Raw genomic sequence first — 19326 nt, 5'->3', positions numbered from 1 at the left:
TGCCACATTAAAATTCAAGGAGTTTTCTCAGCAATAACGGTCATATGGGAGTTTACTGTTACAGTCTATCCATATTCAGGATGATGCCAATTAAATTAGTATTGTTTCCAAAAACATTTGATCAAACACTCAGCAATTTCAATGTTAGGGTTAACAATTGAAATAAAAGTCATAATGGAAGCAGAATCTGTGAAGCACTCTTTAATCAAAATAAATATTTGGGATCCTTTCATTCTAAGAGATGCACGATGCACTAAGTAAAATGCAACTGCTTCTTACTTGCAGAAATATGCAAAATAAAATATTTCTTTCGCAATCACTATAGTTATGGCACCCAGAAAGTCATGCACTATTTTGAAAACATGCATTTTTAAATAATTCAATCTCCCTGTTACACACAACGTTAAAAGTTTCTCTTCAAGTCACAATAAAATGTCAAAATCTCTTATAAATGATATGATATTTGACCAACTGGAAAATCCATGTAGAAATGGCAACACCTTTTGGTCGCAGTAGGATATGGGATTTGCAATATGATTACGTGGTCTATACTGAGTTAATATTCACAGCATGGCAAGCTTCCAGATACATCCGAGCACCGGACAGATAAAATTCCCTTTAAAATTTAGTTGCACAGACTATTTAAATTTGCTCATGGCTCATGCATTCACATTATTTCTTGCAGAACAATGCCTGCAAGATACCTTTCAAGGCTACAGCTTAGCAGGGACACTGTGACCAATAAATTCTCTCTGGCATATATCTCAATCTTTGGTCATCATTTTATAATTAGCTTCAAGCAACTATTCTTAGTCTTTCAAATTTAGTTTGTATAAAATTTACTGTACAATCAAATTAGTAAAGACTGTGATTAAGAAATGTAAAGCACCTACAGATATTGAATAGGAGGGAAAGTAGAAGTTGAGTTCTGCTTTCCAAATATTTTTGAACTCTAGTTGAACAAGACTTAACTAGATTCTTAAGTAACTGGCTGCTGGGAAAACAGCAAAAACAAAAAATGCTGTGGTCAGACCTATGTTGGCTACTCACTATGAAGAAGCAAAGATTTTCATTAACTCCATTCAGTTACAGTGCTAATGATTTGAATATTTTGCCTGATATCCAGAAATGCTCACTGCCAGTTACAAGCACTGGGCCATGTTCCATTGATTAAATGATGGTGAAAATGCTCCATTGAGAATGTCGCACAGGTTAATTTCTGAATCAGTTTCTAAACAGCAGACGTTCAATTGGTTTTACTTTTCAAATTAGTGTCCCCACAGGGAACGCTAGGAAGCCTGAAAGGCAGGATTACTGCAAAATTGACATATGCTCTTTGTAACTTCATGTAGGAGTGATTTTTTAGTGGTTATTTCTGAATCCTTACATCTTTTGTGCAAGAGTAACATTTTTATATACTGGCTCCATAACTTCATTACGTCAGAATGGGGCTAGACTAGGTCAATCAAATTGACGGACTGGGTGCTCATGCTGAAGGAGAAATGAATAAGTAGTATATGAGTATGACAAGGAGAATATATAGGTTAAAAAACATTAACAGGACCCTATGCAGATGCAGATAGGACTGTCAAACATGGGCTAGAAGCCAAGCTAGGGGATAGCAGAAAGACAGAGTTTCAGGACAGGATTACTGAGGAGTTCATATGCTGCGACAATGGAGGTCTTGCAGTGCAGTGAGTAACATACTTATTTCTAATCTAAAGCTCCAGATCCAAAATAGATTCCAATTTTTGATGGCCAAGGATGGAGCATTCATAACACAGCCAAAAAGTCAAAGTACCAATCAGGAAATGTTTCAACATTTGCCAGTAGCAGGCAATCAGCTATGTCTTGGAAAGAAATGGAATCTCAATCATCACCCTCTGTTGCTCAAGGTTACAATACACATTTAAAAATGTAGGTTGCCACAGCAACTTGAACATGAGGGAGTTGAAGGTACGGGCAGCCGCAGCTGGTTGGATGGCTGGTGTGAATCAGATTACTGCCAACAGCATGGGCGTTTGGTCCCAGTTCAAGCTCGGGTGGATTCAGGGCCCGTCTCCACATCACAATTGTGGTGGAGTTTGTGACACTATAGATCAGACCTGATTTTGGGCACAGAACTGAAATATACTGCAAAAGAATCATCATTACTTTGGCTTGGTGCTGGAACGGGGAATTTCTCTGTGTCAACAATAACTGCATTTAAAGCAGTCATAACCAAAAACATTTTTCGTGATCAGTAACCTTTATCATTACTTTTCTATTGTGTCCTCAATACAATACGTACCAAGGCATTCACAAGCACAAAACAAAAATTTGATGCCATGTACCATGAAATATTAGGGCAAATAATCAAAGCTTGTTTGAAATGTTTAATGTTTTAAAGAGCCTCTTAAAACACAAAAATAAGTAGAAAGAATTAAGTAAGGCATTTGAAGGTTAAGGGTCCATTTTGCCAAAGGCACAATCATCATTGATGGAAAGACTAGAGGCTAGAAATTCAGAGATCAGGGAGGGGTGGGAGTGTTGGATGAAGATCAGAAATAGAGCAGGGAAGGATATTAAGGCAAAAAAGATCTGGGATTTCTTTTAAAAAAAAAGAGCAGACATTGCTTAACCAGGAGTCAAATGTACATCAATGAACATAAGGGAGATGGATGGATGCTACCTGGCACCAGTTAACACATGAATGGCAAAGTTTTAAATGACCTCGTTTGGGGGAACTAGGGTGGTCAGCCAGAAGCGCACTAGGGTAATGAAATTAGTGGTAACAAAAACAGAGGTGGACTTAAGGAAGCACATAAGCAGAGACGAGAGGAGAACTGGGTAATATTTCAGAGGTGAAAATATCTAGACGTAGGATTGAACACCAAGTTTCAAAACATCAGGTTCAGCTTCAGACAGTTGCCAGGGAGGGGGGGTGGACCTGGTATCTAGGGAAAAATCTATGACATAAATGAAGACAATGGCTCTGTCTTTATATGTAGTTGGAGGAAATTTCTGCTCATTCAGTGCTGGACTCAGGTGAACAGAGGTGAAGGTGAGGTACAGCAGTGTCTACATTATTGTGAATACCGATGAGAAGCTACGTAGTCTGAATCACAGTCACTCCAGCACTTTTCTCCAACATCCAGCTGCATAGAACTGCCCTCACTCATCTATTCAATATTAGTCAGAACATCAGTATCAATCAATTCCACTCCATTTCCAATTCCAATTCATTCCCATTTTGGCACAAGTTTACCACCCATACCTTAAATTTTGCAAGTGCTTCTCCTTGGAGATAGAGACACACTTCATTGCATGCACGTAGATAAGTGGATATTGTAATATTATTCAATTTTACCCCTAAAATTAGGGCAGTTTGATTTCAGGAACACATTTGCTACAATAATTCATTCTGGCTGGGAGATTCAATTTGTACCCACCATTCTGGGTATTTTGTCATTCCATCAGGCAGTTTGAATCATAGGTCACTAAACTGAATTTATATTCTTTTCCAATCTCTTATGTGATCAAAACACTTTTCTTTTACACTTAAGACAAGAATCATTGAGACATGCATTCCTAACAGAAGTCCCCGCCATCAATGCTCTATTCTCAAAGGCTTATTCTCCTTAAAAAGTCAAACTCAAAACAAACATACATCCAGACATTTCACGTTAAAAGAGGTTATATAAATATGAATAACACAACAACTTACATTTAATAGTCCGTAATTGAATGTTAAATGCAGAGAGCCAGAAGAGGAGATAAGAGGGGTGGTCAGATATAGGTTTTTATAAAAGGGTCTTGAAAAGTCAATACAGATAGGAAGCCTGGGGAATATGAAATCTCCCTGCTCCCTCTCTACGGACACTTAACACTTCCCCAACATTCCCCACTACCTGACATCCTTCCAACCCAACTCTGACCAAACCACGTGACCCCTAACTGACTCCACACAGTCAGCCTCCATTCTCTGCCCCACACTAAGCACTCAACGATTTACCTATCCTGCCCTCAGAATACCTTAGCTCTCAAAACTAGCCCCCATCCACCTGATACCAGTGCACCTCCATCTAACTTGGCAACCTAGCTGGCAACATTTTGTTTGATCAAATCAAATACAGGGATTACAACCCAGATCACAAGAACATGGGCTTGATTTTGAATAACCAGTCTGAGAATGGACAGCAGTGAAAGGTTAGAATTGGTCAGCGCCTGCGTACCTGTTATTTCTGTATTTACATTATACTTTTCAAAACTCTCTATCCAAAAGTTTTACATAACTTGCTAGAGCGTAAATCAGAAACCTCTTGTTAAACGCTGCTCAAAATTCCTTGCACTGACTTGACTCAAATAATCAAGTACAATTAACCAGCATTCAGGATGTAAAACATGGAGACAGTACAGTATTGTGCTCCACACCAATCTGATCTCATCAGTCTGATTCTGTGTTACAACAGATGGTTGGCATTGCTGCAGCAAAGCAAGACCTGAAAATGTAGAGGAAAACAGAATCAAATGAATAGGCACAAACAAAAAAAATTTCTGTCATTATTCATCCCTTACATCTGTGTTTTGAATGCCTGTCTGCATTGAACCATGATAAAGTTGAAAATTGTATTGTATGATTAATGTCAGATGTAAAAAGAACTATTGATGAAGATCTACAACCATTTAATATTAATTGAATAAATTCAGAACTTGCCGAAGTTTTGGTACAATTGAATTCTGTTCTGCAAAATGGTAAGGATTTCTCAATACACAGTCTTCGGATGAAAGGCTCACCAGAATTATTCCTTCTTAAGCTGACAAGAAGTGATAAAATGGCTTCTATGCTAGGGAAAAAGTGAGTCACTTGAAGTACAGAAAGATTTATGACTGCAGGAAAATAGTGGACAGTAGAAACAGTTTCAGATTTTACTTGTAAACATTTTACACACAATTTGCTGAATGGCTGCTGAGTGGTAAACATCTAAACATCTATGGTTCCACTAGCTATGATTCCTGTAAGATCTAGATGCTCCTCATTTATAATTACCTGTGGCCAGCATTTAGAAATCCCAGGTTGTGTGCATCCATCAAGAAGCCGTAAGAAGTTCAAATTTTAAGTTATAACAAATTTGACAACAATAAGAATAATTTCAAGTTATCATACTGTTCAGCCATCACATGGCATCTCTACTGACCAATAGCGTTTGTTTTCCCTTTAGCTATACAGCCCAAAGTTAACATTGGCCTGAATGTCAATGCTGCCAAATATGCTACCAAAAATGTGCTTTCCTCATGAATTGAGCTAGGCAATGTCAACTATTCACTGCCTAGACTGAGGTGCATTGCTACTGAAAGACACTCCTCCTCAGAACTAAAACGGATATTTATGTTAGCAATGCAAGAGGATCTGAAGCTCAAAATATTTAAGACACGATCAATAGTGGTTCAGTTATAGAATCATAGAGATGTACAGCACGGAAACAGACCCTTTGGTCCAACTCGTCCAAGACGACCAGGTATCCTCAATTAATCTGGTACCATTTGCCAGCACTTGGCCCACATCCCTCTTAAGCCCTTCCTATTCATATATTCTTTCAAATATTGTAATTGTACCAACCTCCACTGCTTCGTCTAGCAGTTCACTTCATTCAGACGCCTCCCTCTGCGTGGAAAAAGCTGCCCTTGTGTCCCTTTTAAATCTTTCCCCTCTCATCTTAAACCTATGCCCCCTAGTTCTGGCACTGCGACCCTGGGAAAAAGATCTTGGCTATTCACCGTATCTATGCCACTCAGGATTTTATAAAAGTGATTTGCTACGCAGTAAGCGACCATAAAAATATACCACAATTACTTCATAAACACCAGTTGTTAACCTATTTTGTATGGCACTACAGCTATTTAATCAGGGTTTGCTTCTAAAACAGAACCTTTCCAGAAGAGGTCTTTTATTACCCATTTTATAAAATATGGTGGAGCAGAGGTTCGTTCAGTGCAGTAAGTGTCAAAATAGAGACAGAAAAAAAAACACTTCTGCTTTGAAGTCATTAGGAGTAGAGTAGCACCCTTTTAACTACAACAAATCATCTGTTCATGGTGCAATTTAGACACGAGAATCCCAGGTATATTTCCTAGAAATTTTGGGATAAAGGTGTATGTTGCTAAAGTAAACAAGATGTGCCCCAATATTAGCAAAATGTATGGTTGGGGCGTGAACTACGATGAGGACACAGAGATCCTTCAACATGATCTCAACAGGTTGGGTGAGTGGGCACATCAATGGCAGATGCAGTATAAAAATCTAGATAAACGGGAGGTTATTCATTTCGGAGGCAAAAACAAGAAGGCAGGTTACTACCTGAATGGTTGGTAATTGGGAGAGGGGAGTGTGCAGCAGGACCTGGGCGTGCTTGTGCGTCAGTTGCTGAAGGTAAACGTGCAGGTGCAGCAGGCAGTAAAGGCGACAAATGGTATGTTGGCCTTCATTGCGAAAGGTTTCAAATACAGGAGCAGGGATGTGTTGTTGCAGTTATAGAGGGCTTTGTGGAGATCACACCTGGAATATTCTGAGGAAAGATGGTCTTGCTTGCTCTCTCTCTCTCTTTTATGAGGGAGGGCATCTCAAAAGGGACTCAAAATTCTAACAGGGCTAGATAGGGTAGATGCAAGGAGGATGTTCCCAATGGTGAGTGTGTCCAGAACTATGGGGTCACAGTATGAGGATTTGGGAGTAGATGATTTAGGACAGAGATAAGAAGACATTTCTTCACCCAAAGACTGTTGAGACTGTGGGATTCATTACCACAGAAAGTAGTTAATGCCAATACATCAAATGTATTCAAAAGGTGACTAAATATAGCACTTGGGGCAAATGGGATCAAAGCTTATGGGCAGAAACACAAGATTCGACTATTGAGTTCGACAGTCAGCAATGATTGAGAAGGATGGCACAGCAGGCTTGAAGGGCCGAATGGCCTCATCCTGCTCCTATCTTCTCTGTTTCTATGTTTTATCAACAAAATATTCTCTTTTTGGTAAAAATTACCCAAATTCAGTTGAAAATTAGCACAAATTATGCATAAAGTTTGAGAATCTTAAAAACAAAAGAAAGACAGACCTGAAAGTTATGTATAATCTCATGAATTAAAATGTAGTATTTGAACTGCATTGGATACTGACCCATTAAATCAATTCACACTATTAAATACTGTTGATTTTTAAGTACTGAAAAATCAAAGAAGGGTTTTGGTCAAGGAATAAAGTACAGTTATGATATAATTTACAGAGAATTACTGGTTAGTAGAATCAGAGTTTGTAGGAATGGCAGATGCTGGAGAATCTGAGAACAACAAGGTGTAGAGCAGCATGAACACAGCAGGCCAAGCAGCATCATAGGAGCAGGAATGCTTGACATTTCCGGCCTAGACCCTTCTTCAGAAATGGGGGGGGGGGAAAGGGGGTTCTGAAATAAATAGGAAGGGGGAGGTAGATAGAAGACGGATGGAGAGGAGACAGACAGGTCAAAGAGGCGGAGATGGAGCCAGTAAAAGGGGAGTGTAGATGGGGAGGTAGGAAGAGATTAGTAGGTAGGAGATGGGGGTGGGGCTTGAGGAATGGTGGGAGGAAGGACAGGTTAGGTAGGCGGGGACAAGCTGGGCTGGTTCTGGGATGCAGTAGGGGGAGGGGAGATTTTGAAGCTTGAAGTCCACATTGATACCATTGGGTTGCAGGGATCCCAAGCGGAATATGAGTTGTTGTTTCTGCTATCTTCAGGTAGCATCGTTGTGGCACTGCAGGAGGCCCAGGCTGGACATGGGAGGAGTAGTTGAAATGGCTCGCGACTGGCAGTTGTTTAGTGTGAACCGAGTGCAGGTGTTCTGCAAAGGGGTCCCCAAGACTCCGCTTGGTTTCCCTGATGCAGAGGGGGCCACAACAGAACGGATGCAATATGCCACATTGGAAGATGTGCAGGTGAACATCTGCTTGATGTGGAAAATCTTCTCGGGGCCTGGGATGGGGGTGAGGGGGGAGGAGTAGGGGCAGGTGTAGCACTTCCTGCGGTTGCAGGGAAAACTGCTGGGTGTGGTGGAGCTGGAGTGGAGAAGGGACTCATGGAGAGAGTGGTCCCTCCAGAAGGCAGATAAGGGTGGGGAGGAAAACAATGTCTTTGGTGGTGGGGTCAGATTGCAGATGGCAGAAGAAGTGTCGGAGGATGATGTATTGGATCCAGAGGTTGGTGGGGTACATGAGGGCGAGGAGGATTCTGTTTTGGTTTTTCTTGTGGGGAGGGGTGTGAGGGACGAGTTGCGGGAAATGCGGGCTACACTGTCAAGGGTGTTTTCGACCAGGGCGAAGAGTTGTGATCCTTGAAAAGTGAGGACTTGAGACGTATGAGAGAGGAATGCCTCATCCTGGAAGGAGACGTGGTGGAGGCAGAGGAATCGGGAATAGGGGATGGCACTTTTGCAGGAAGGTGGGTAGGAGGAGGAGTATTCTAGGTAACTGTGGGAGTCGGTAGGCTTGAAAGAGATATCGGTTTCCAGGTGGTTGCCAGAAATGGGGACAGAGAGGTCCAGGAAGGAGAGAGAGGTATTAGAGATGGTCCAGGTGAACTTAAGGTTGGGGTGGAAGGTGTTGGTGAAGTGGATGAGAGATCTTTCCTGGACGATTAAAATAATATTTTCACGCAACAGGTTTCTAACTTACTGTCTCAAACTCCTTCATAGTACGAGCTCGAATTGGAGACAACTTCCCGATAGTGATATTCGGATGCACTGAAAAATGGAGACAAAAAAAAGTTCAAAGTCTGTTTAAGTAAGATCACCACATTGAAGGGAAACAAACAAAAAAAAGGAATTGCGCTAGACTCAGTCCTCCAGTACTGCAGCTAGTACAAGACAATTAGGGCCAATCAAAATTAAGTGGGATGAAAACCATAAAAGCACAGTTTAACTAGTCCACTTGTAATTTAATTAAAGCTGATTACTGTAGATCAGCTTTACGCAATTAAGTTTTTAAACAAGAGTTCTTCTGGCAAAGAAGTGCTACAAATTAACATTATTATATATTTATTCAAATCACAAATCATAATAATGAGCTGGGTGAAATATATACATATAAAAATGCAATGCAGTTCAATATTGTTTAGAAAAACATGGTTTTGAATAAGTTTATTATACATTTTAGTTAATAAATGTTCTCGCAACCCGAGTAAGTTTCACAGTACGTAGCATCATTAACTTACTTAATCCACTCTAGAATGCAAGGCTATATAAACACAAACATTTCATTCTACTTTTATTTGTAAAATTATAGAAATACTACTGCAATTTAGGTTTTCTATTGTTGCTTAAATTCAAACAACGTTTCTGTAATTTTTAAATCAAAATATATAAAATTGGCTAAGAAAATTAGTACTATCGCACATAGATCAACATTCACTCTCACTCAGAGATAGAACCTCTTTAGAACTGAGGGAGAGGGAGAAGGGGGAGGGGGAAGGGGGAGGGGGAGCGTATTTATAAAGAGAAAGTTTGGACAATGGAACAATAATTTGTAAGAGAAAAAAATTGTTCTGAAGTGATAAATCAAGAAAACTTGCTTGTCTTTCTAAACCAGAAAACACATTGACATGTCTACACTGTGCTGATCAGCAAGTGGTTATCATGGAAATTTGGTGCCAGTTACGCAATTACAGAGTCACATGTCAACTTTGCAGGTTATGCTAAGAAACACACATGGGGAAAAGTTAATATCTAGCAATGGTTAAGGATAAACTACAGTTAACCATTTATGAAGGTGAAATTAAATCAAAACATTATACCTACCAAGGGGATGTTCTTTGACAGGATTGTCATTTGCAGGGACTGTAATATCTGCCAGTTTGGAGACATTAGAGCTGAAATGCAAAAATCAAGTATTTTGTCAGAAGATTATAACACAAGACAACCATGATCAGCAAGCAAAAATATGACTTAGTACATAACCTCTGCAAAACAAAAATGAAGCTTACAAATAATAAAGACTGAAAACTATATCATTATCACATGTAGAACCTTGAAGGATTGCAATAAATTTTCCCTTCACAAGGCTTCCAAAAAAAAATCTTTTAAAATAATTAACATTTTTATTCCATGCAGCAATGCATAATATCCACAAAGATTCTGAAAAAACCTTCCAAACCCACGACCACGACAAGGGCAGCAAATACATAGGAACACCAGTCGCAAGTTCCCCTCCAAGCGACTCACCATCATGACTTTAAAGTATAATTACCATTCCTTCACTGTTGCTAGATCAAAATGGTGGAATTCCCTCCCTACTGGTACTGTCAGACTACCCACAGCACAAAGATTGCAGCGGTTTAAGAGGCAGCTTGTAACCAGCTTCACGTACAACTAGGTGACAACAATGCCAGCCAACAATGCCCATGTCCCTAACCAAAAAGAAGTTCTACAGAAAAATCACAAGTTATGCCTTGCAGTATCCAAAGCACAATTATTCCTTTCCAATTATATAATACAATAAAGCACACTCAAAATTTATATCTTTGAATTCTATATCTTAAATTCCAAAAGGCACAAGTTAACGTAATGGTTTTATAAGGAAGCTTAAAGTAAAACAAATGAGATAGTAATGAAGTAATATTATACAATGCAACATTCAGAAAATGTTCCAACTGTTAATGGCCTGAATATTAACACTACACAGGTTACAAAGTAGTAGTTGAATAGATAGAACATAAGCATTGGCTAAAGTAGCTGTTAGTAAAGGCATTTATCAAAATCCAGAATATCTAATGTATGCTGAATATAGAAAGAAATAGTCATTGCCAACAATCACTTCCTAACAAGTATGGATTGTCCATTTAGGAAATTCTGTGTCACTGGTTATGGGTTCTGTTGGTCCTTCCATAACACGAGCCTGATGCTACAGCCACATATCTGAGGTGGAATTGGTCATTTTCCTCCTGATTGTAGCATTCCTTTCCTGCACATCCTCTTGTTGACAGGTGCTCTCGAAGCAAGTTTCTCCAGGTCAGTTTCTTCTGAGCAAGCAACTGTTGTTGTACGCTTAGGAGGTTTATGTTGCTGATGGAAAGAAATATCTCACAAAACAGCAAATTTGTATAGCTGGCAGTAGTTACAAACATGAGGAAGAGGAAAACTGCAAAAAAAATTACAGCTAAATGAAATTTATGATGGATAGCATTTGGGAAGAGTTTAGCCCTAAACATTACCTGTTGAAGAGGATGGGAGGACCTACAGCAGAACATTGAAATGGTTAAGTCTGAGACAAAAGAGCATGGATGGCAATTTTTAAGCTACTTGTCAGATAAGATAGAACCCCTGGTGGGCGACCATAGAGCTAGAAGTAGTCTTTTGTGATGAGATGCAAATAGCAATTGAAAACTCAAGACAGGGTCAAAATGGGCATGAATAGTTTGAACATTTTGCTTCAGCCTATGACTGTAACTAGGGAGGGATGTGGACTCTGACAAAAGGTTCAAAGCTGAAAACTGGCAATCATTCCACTGTTCAAGTGAAAGGGATTATGGTTCATCCATGACAAGCAGTGATCTTGATGCTAAGTCAGTCTGAAATCAGAGCATAAACAGGAACGCAGGTCCTAAATGGAAAGATCGATTTTCTTCAACTTACACGGGATATACTGTTCATATATAAACATTGAATTGAGGAACCTAACAAGGAAGTTTTACATTGGGAACTAAATGGACATTTAAATTCCTCTTAAGTATTTTATCTTTATTGCATCAAATAATGTTACGATCTTCTTGCTGCATCTGAATTTACAATAAAATTTCAAGTTATTTTAAGAACACAAATGGACAGCATGGCAGTAACCAGCTTTTCCAATAAATGGAATGATATTATGGGAATCCCATGCGATCTCTTTAAATTGAACCTAGGATTGGTATAAGCACACTTCTCTCAGTCAGAAAAAGTGATGTATTCACGCCCCACTCCAAAGACTAACCTATGCTAGTATTTCATTGAAGAGAGAGTGCTATAAATGTTGATCAAAAGGTTACACCGAGGCCAGGACTGTTCTGTCAGGTGAATGTTAATGAGTATATGGCATTACTTAAGTAAAACAACAGTGGATCCAGCCAATAAATATGCCACACCAAAACATATTAAATTAGGCATTAATCTCCATATTTGTGGGGCAATCCTTGCTCAAATTAGATGCTGCAGTTCTCACCAGCGACTTTTTAAATATTCTTTTGTGGGATTTTGGCATCACTGGCAAAGCCAGCATTTTTTGTCCATTCCTAACTGCCTTGAATTGAGTAACTCCTTAGGCCACCAAGCCATTTAAGAGTTAACTACAGTGTTCCGAGTCTGGTGCCACATATAGGCCAGACCAGCTAAGGATGGCAGATTTCCTTCTTTAAAAAGACCTTCATGTACCAGGTGAGCTTTAGGACAAATCAATGAGTTTCATGGCCACTGTCAGTGGGACCAGCTTTGATTTCAAACTTTGTGAATTCAAATTCTGATCAGTTGCCATGGTGGAATTGGAAGCCATGACCCACAGCATTAGCCTGGAGCTACTGAGTCACTAGTGCAGTCATATTACTACCATCTCCTCCAAAACCTAACCTTGAGACCACAAAGTGTCATATATAAAATGTAAGTTCTTTTCCATTTTAAAACTATTTGTAGGCTGATTATGGTACTTACACCATGAATAAAGCTATGTGTTGATTCCTTGCACACAATCTGCTTGTAGAACTTGTATTTTCCTCCCTGTTGTGAACACCAGCCTAAAAATCAGTGGTTAAAAGTCTGACAGATACAGGTATAGCAGCCCTAAACCAGCAAGCCAAAATGCCCCAAATTCCACACTTAGCAGTAAAATAAATTCAGCCTGCTTGTGTCAATCACTTCCCTTAAACAGATACAGAGCTGTTTTGTTGAGAACTTCACATGATTCCTAACATCTAAAAGCAATCCAGGACTCTTTTTTTCCCCCTTAGAAAAATAAACAAACTTCTTCCCAGAGATGTAAGCACAGCAGACAAGGCCAGTATTCATTACCCATGCCTAATTGTCCTTGACAAAGTGGCGGTGAGCAGGCTTCTCAAACACAGGAATGGCAGCATACTATTCAGACCCTGGAGTTTACCCCACCATTCAATACAATCAAGGCCAATGTTCTCTCTTGGGTACACAGCCATGTAGCTACTCAGAAGATCCTCAGGGGATTCTGCACATGCTGATCAGCGTGTTGACATATTGGCTTCCAATTTTGTAAGCTAATATGGCACACAATGATCTGAAAAGAAAAATTAGAGGGAGTATTGATAAATGCTGGTTGAACATTTCTACCTTTAAACATAAATAAAGACCAAGCTGTGGCATCATTTGTGGTAGAGATTTTCAAAGGTTCACAATGTTTGAGTTAAATTAATTTCTCCTGAATGCTCTTGGTATTAAAAACAGCATTCCGCTATTTAAGATTCCCGAACCAAGGGAAAACTCCTAGCCTGCATCTAATTTGTAGATAATCCTTTAAGTATTTCATAGGTTTCAATTAGATCACATCTTATCCTTCAAAATCCTAGAGAATACAGGCCCAGTTTGCCCAATCTTGCCTCATTTGGTGAATTTTTGTTGCTTTATCTCTGTCTATGATAATATCTTTTGAGATAAGCAAACCAGATATATTGACAGGATGCAGAGATGGGCTGAGAGGTGGCAGATGGAGTTCAACCTGGATAAATGCGAGGTGATGCATTTTGGAAGGTCGAATTTGAAAGCCGAGTACAGGATTAAGGATAGGATTCTTGGCAGCGTGGAGGAACAGAGGGATCTTGGTGTGCAGATACATAGATCCCTTAAAATGGCCACCCAAGTGGACAGGGTTGTTAAGAAAGCATATGGTGTTTTGGCTTTCATTAACAGGGGGATTGAGTTTAAGAGTCGTGAGATCTTGTTGCAGCTCTATAAAACTTTGGTTAGACCGCACTTGGAATACTGCGTCCAGTTCTGGTCGCCCTATTATAGGAAAGATGTGGATGCTTTGGAGAGGGTTCAGAGGAGGTTTACCAGGATGCTGCCTGGACTGGAGGGCTTATCTTATGAAGAGAGGTTGACTGAGCTCGGTCTCTTTTCATTGGAGAAAAGGAGGAGGAGAGGGGACCTAATTGAGGTATACAAGATAATGAGAGGCATAGATAGAGTTGATAGCCAGAGACTATTTCCCAGGGCAGAAAGTTTTAAGCTGGTTGGTGGAAAGTATCGAGGGGATGTCAGAGGCAGGTTCTTTACGCAGAGAGTTGTGAGAGCATGGAATGCGTTGCCAGCAGCAGTTGTGGAAGCAAGGTCATTGGGGTCATTTAAGAGACTGCTGGACATGTATATGGTCACAGAAATTTGAGGGTGCATACATGAGGATCAATGGTCGGCACAACATTGTGGGCTGAAGGGCCTGTTCTGTGCTGTACTGTTCTATGTTCTAGAACAGCACACATTACTCCAGATGCAGTCTAACTAAATTCTTGTACAATTGAAGCAAGACTTCAATACTTCTACACTCAAATCCTTCCACAATAAGGCTAACTTTATAATAACCTTCCTAATAGCCTCTGCATCAGCATACTAGCATTCAATGACTACTACAGTCCATCTGTTCAGGTTTACCCAAAGTGCTGTTCGCAAAGGGGTTCCAGGATATTGATCCAGTAAAAGTAGTATTGTTCCAGGTTGGGATGGTGCATGGCTTGGAGGGGAACATGGCCAGCAAGTACATGGTATTGTCCTTCTTGGCAGTTGAGATTTCCAGTGCTGTCAAGAACCTCAGCAAGTTGGTGCAGGGTCTTGTTGCAATGTGCTCCAGTGGTGAAGGTTCTGGCTGCTGAAAGGTAGTGGATAGTGTGCCTATAAAGGCTGGCTGCATTCAATGTGGACAATATTTCACCACATTCTTGAATTTGTAACTTGTAGACTGTGATAAGATTTAGGGACTCAGAATGCAAAATATTCAATGCAGAGTTCCTAGCCTCTAAACTTTCCTTGTAGCCACATGTATAATGAGGGATTTATATATAAAATGGCATTTCCAGTTATGTTATTGGTCAAAAGCAAACGCCAAAAGATGTTGCTGGCAGTGAATTCAGTCACAGAACTGTTATTGATGACATTAATATTTAGATTCTGTTTTGTTGCAGGCGGCCATTGCCTGTCAGTTATGTAGCATAAATATTTCTTGCTACTTATCCGTTCAAGCCCAGATGTTATCCAGATTTGGCTGAAGTTTGAGGAGTTAGGATGGGAATGAACAATGCAAAAAAACAGCAAACATTCCCACTGCTACCTTATGATGAGGCAACGACATTGACACGCCAGCCGAAAATGGGCTGGGCCCAAGACTTGACAAAGGAATTCTTGAAGCAATGTCCGGGCATAAGATGATCAAATATCAGCTATTGCCATTATCTTCTTTCTTGCTAGGTGTGACTCCAACTAGTAGAGTAATTACACACAATTCCCATTAAATTCAACTGTGTTAGACCTCCTCGATGCCACACTCAGTCAAACGCTGCCTTGATGTCAAGAAAACCTACTCAGATCTCATCTCTTGAGGTTCAGTTCTTTTGTCTTTGTTTGGACCAATGTTATAACAACATCTGGAAGTAGAAGCATAAAACTGAGCAGTGAGGAGGCTGTTGTCGACTAAGTGCTATTTATAACATTGTTCACTTGCTGGCTGAGAGCAGACTGACTCGACAGTAACTGAACATACTGAATTTGGCCTGTGTGTTGTAGAAAAGTACATGGGTCATTTTTACATTTGTCAGGTAGATGCCAAAATTACATCAAAGTTGTTCTACTGCAGGTAAGGCCACAGTTGTTCCTGCAACAGAAGCACCATGATCAGGATGTTGCCCAAGTTCTTCCACTGTGTAATTTTCAAGCATTTAACATCATTTGGAGCGAATCAAATTGGCTCAAAATTGAAATGGATCACCCACTCAGAATTTCTGGCTAAAGATGGCTGCAAATTCTTCAGCTTTGTTTTTGCACTTATATTCTAGATTTCGCATTTTTTAAAGAGGCAGTGGACCTGTTTTTTTTAAGTAATTTTAAACAGTCATTCTTGACTGATGTAGCAGTGCAGCAGAGTTTCAATCTGACCTATTTATGGAATCTCTTAGCTTATAGAAAGCTTTTGCCATTAAGCATGCACACGGTCTGAGAATGACTTTAAAAGGATTCCCTTTTGTCATTTCTGGTGTCTACATCAACACAGGGAGATCATCTGGTATTGTTCTTCTTCAACATTTCTTTAGTACGAGTGGCTTGCTGGAGCAACTGAGAGTCCCACTGTTGTAGGTCTGGAGTCACGTGCAAGCCACACGATGCACGGTAAACGGATATTCCCTCCAAACAATGTTAGTAAAGCAGATGGAATTTGACAACAAATCTTACAAAAATATTTTTCTGCTTCTATACTTTGGCTGCCAAGAAGGAAACAACAGCAATATCATGGGCACATCTGCAACTCCAAGGTCTCCTTAAAAGATATACATGACTCTGATTTGGGCAAGCACCATTCTTCAGCGTTACTGGCTCAACACCCTGACATTCTCATCGCCATAAGTTTTACAAGAGTTCAAAAGACTGACCAAAATCTCAGGGTACTAAAAATAAAGAAGCCGTACCAATATCAGACACCACCTTGCAAGCACACATTCTCTGTGTCTGTATAAACATAAATTAAAAACTCAATGCATAAATTAAAGATACCACATGGGATATCATAATTCACATTACATACAAAGTACATAAGATGCCAAACGGGATTGTTAAAAGGAAACCACACTGGCACAGCTGCCTCAAAAGGGCCACAGATCCGGGTTTGAGTCTTGGGTAACTGTGCAAACACCTCACAGGACAATCTTCCCACTTTTGCATGGGTTTCTGTTAGGTGCTCCTTACCTCCCATAGTTCAAAACAATGCAGATTAGGTGGAGTGACCATGCTAAATTATCATGTAGTGTGTAGGGATGTGCAGACTGTGAATTAGCCATGGCAAAATGGGGTGACAGGGCTAGGATGGTGGGGCTGGATTTGGGTGGGATGCTCTTCAGAGGGTCGGTGCAGACTGTATGGCTTCTTCTTGCACTGTGGCGATTCTACAAATAAATTTATTCAATGAGGACATAGATTTTTATTTAACGGTGGGTTGAAGGGTTCTAGTGAGTGGGCAGCGAAGTGGAGTTGAGGCCAAGATGAGTTCAACCATGACTGAAATCAAAAAACAGAGCAAGATTAGGGGTTGAATTGCCTACTCCTGTTCTTAGTTCTTATATTAAAGCCTAATATCAAAATGTTAAATGTATAATTTCTATTTTTCTAAAGCAACTTGTAAATTGGTTCTTTGAAATCACATTTTCAATCTTTTCTGTTGACCAATTCATTAACTGAAAGTAGCATACTGCATTGTCAGTGTGACTCAGTATCATCTTTCATCACAAGAGGCAGGTAATGTACACCTTTAACTGCGTATCAATTACACAAATGCCTACACGCCTGTTGCATTGCACTTTTGCTCTAATAGTAATCTAGTTTAACTTTTCAAGAATTATGAAATTACAAGCTCTGTCTGATGTTCAGAAACAAAGCCAGATATAACATAAATTAATAGTAAATACGTTGTTGCAAGAGAAAAAGCAAAGATTTTCAAGACAATGATGCTTTCACACACATTACATACAAAACACACAGGCTTTTTTATAACAGAAAAGATAATAGTGGTGACACAATTTATGAAGGCATGCAATTTAAATACAGTCAATTGCATTTTCTTCAAAAGACTAACACAGGGATGTCAAGTCAATTACTTCCAGTTAACAAAAAGCGGGAGCACAATCTGAAGGCAAGATCGACTCCCGATTACAAACAAACAAGTAAGCAAACAAACTGATGTCCAATCTTTCAAGTGTGACACAAGGAATTGACTGCGAACTGCCGTTTACCATTCCCAATGTCGCTTAAATCTAATGGCGTCCAAGAGTCCCCTCTCTCTACCCTTCTTCCATCTGTCTCTCACGCTCTCTTTCCTTTTCTCCATCTGTCTCTCATAATCTCTCTCTTTCCCTTCTAAAACAATACGAAATCTGTGTCCGTTAACTGAGGCGGGCTGAACACAGAGAGGTACTGTTGCCAAGATGATCTCGTCGTCGATCAGACCAAAAAAGAAACTTGATGCAATCCAACAACAGGAATGAATCGATAAAAAATAAAAGTGACTGACATTCGTAATTACAACGTCTGGTATTCAAACAGGACAGCAGTTCTCTCCAGTGTCACTAACTTCACGAAACAATAAACACAAGAGAACGATGTCATTAAATAAACCATCTACTCCAAAACCTTAAACCCTCTGATCTCGGGTTAATGGCACCTACCTGCCGTTAAAATCTAAAGGTAAGGTCGGGTCTTCTCCAATAACCGAGTCCATTGCTGGAGCTGACAGAGAGCCGGGGAACACTGATCGTTCACACTCACCCTGGAGTCGGTCGGCCACTCTCTCACACTCTCACACACTCACACCGTATCAGCCCGGGCCCGCTCACACTCACACCGGACCAGGCCGATCTGAGACCCGCTCCTGGCCGGATTGAACCGCCGCCATTTTAATCGCCGCACGGTATCATGGGAGCGGACCAACCGACAAAGCCTGGCGTGCGTGCAGCTGGAGAGCGTGAGAGAAAATCAAACATCCTTGGGAAAACTCAGCACATCAGGTAGTATCTGTGGAGAGAAATCAGAGTTACCATTCCGGCTCCAATGTCCTCTCGTCGATGGAGGGAGGGACTCTGAGACGGAGAGAGGGAGAGTGAGACAGGTGGAGGGAGAGGTATGTGAGATAAATGGAAGAGGGGAAAGAGAGAACGTGAGCCAGGTGGAAGAAGGGGGAGCGAGAGACAGTGTGAGAGACAGATAGAAAGAAGGGAAATAGAGAAGGCATGAGAGACAGATGGAAGAAGGGAAAGAGAGAGAACGTGAGAGACAGATGGAAGAATGAATGAGAGAGAACGTGAGAGCCAGATGGAAGAAGGGAATGAGAGAGAGCATGAGAGATGATGGAAGAAGGGAATGAGAGAGAGCATGAGAGACAGATGGAAAAAGGGGAAGAGAGCATGTGAGACAGATGGAAGAAGGGAAGGAGAGAGCATGAGAGACAGATAGAAGGGAAAGAGAGAGGGTGTGAGAGACAGATGGAGAAAAGGAGAGAGAGTGTGAGACAATTGGAAGAAGTGGAGGAGAGAGAGCATATGAGACAGACGGAAGAAGGGAAAGAGACAGAGCGTGT

General features: G+C 40.4%; 1 protein-coding gene across 2 annotated transcripts in view; it reads right to left on the bottom strand.

The window, feature by feature from the left end:
• LOC125465489 (myomegalin) overlaps positions 1-18804 on the bottom strand; it is a 134206-nt gene extending 115402 nt beyond the window's left edge. For both annotated transcript variants that reach the window (XM_048559089.2, XM_048559090.2), the window contains exons 1-3: positions 18419-18804; positions 9807-9877; positions 8686-8753 (exon numbers count right to left, since the gene is read on the bottom strand). In XM_048559089.2, the coding sequence (XP_048415046.2) occupies positions 8686-8753; positions 9807-9877; positions 18419-18471 (192 nt within the window). In that variant the 5' untranslated portion in view covers positions 18472-18804. The remainder of the gene's footprint in view (positions 1-8685; positions 8754-9806; positions 9878-18418) is intronic.
• Between the last annotated feature and the right edge of the window lie 522 nt (positions 18805-19326).

The sequence above is a fragment of the Stegostoma tigrinum genome, chromosome 29 (genome assembly GCF_030684315.1).
Source record: "Stegostoma tigrinum isolate sSteTig4 chromosome 29, sSteTig4.hap1, whole genome shotgun sequence".
Taxonomy (NCBI): Eukaryota; Metazoa; Chordata; class Chondrichthyes; order Orectolobiformes; family Stegostomatidae; genus Stegostoma; species Stegostoma tigrinum.
Note: the sequence above shows the minus strand (reverse complement) of the source record. Positions and strands in the feature narration are given on the sequence as shown.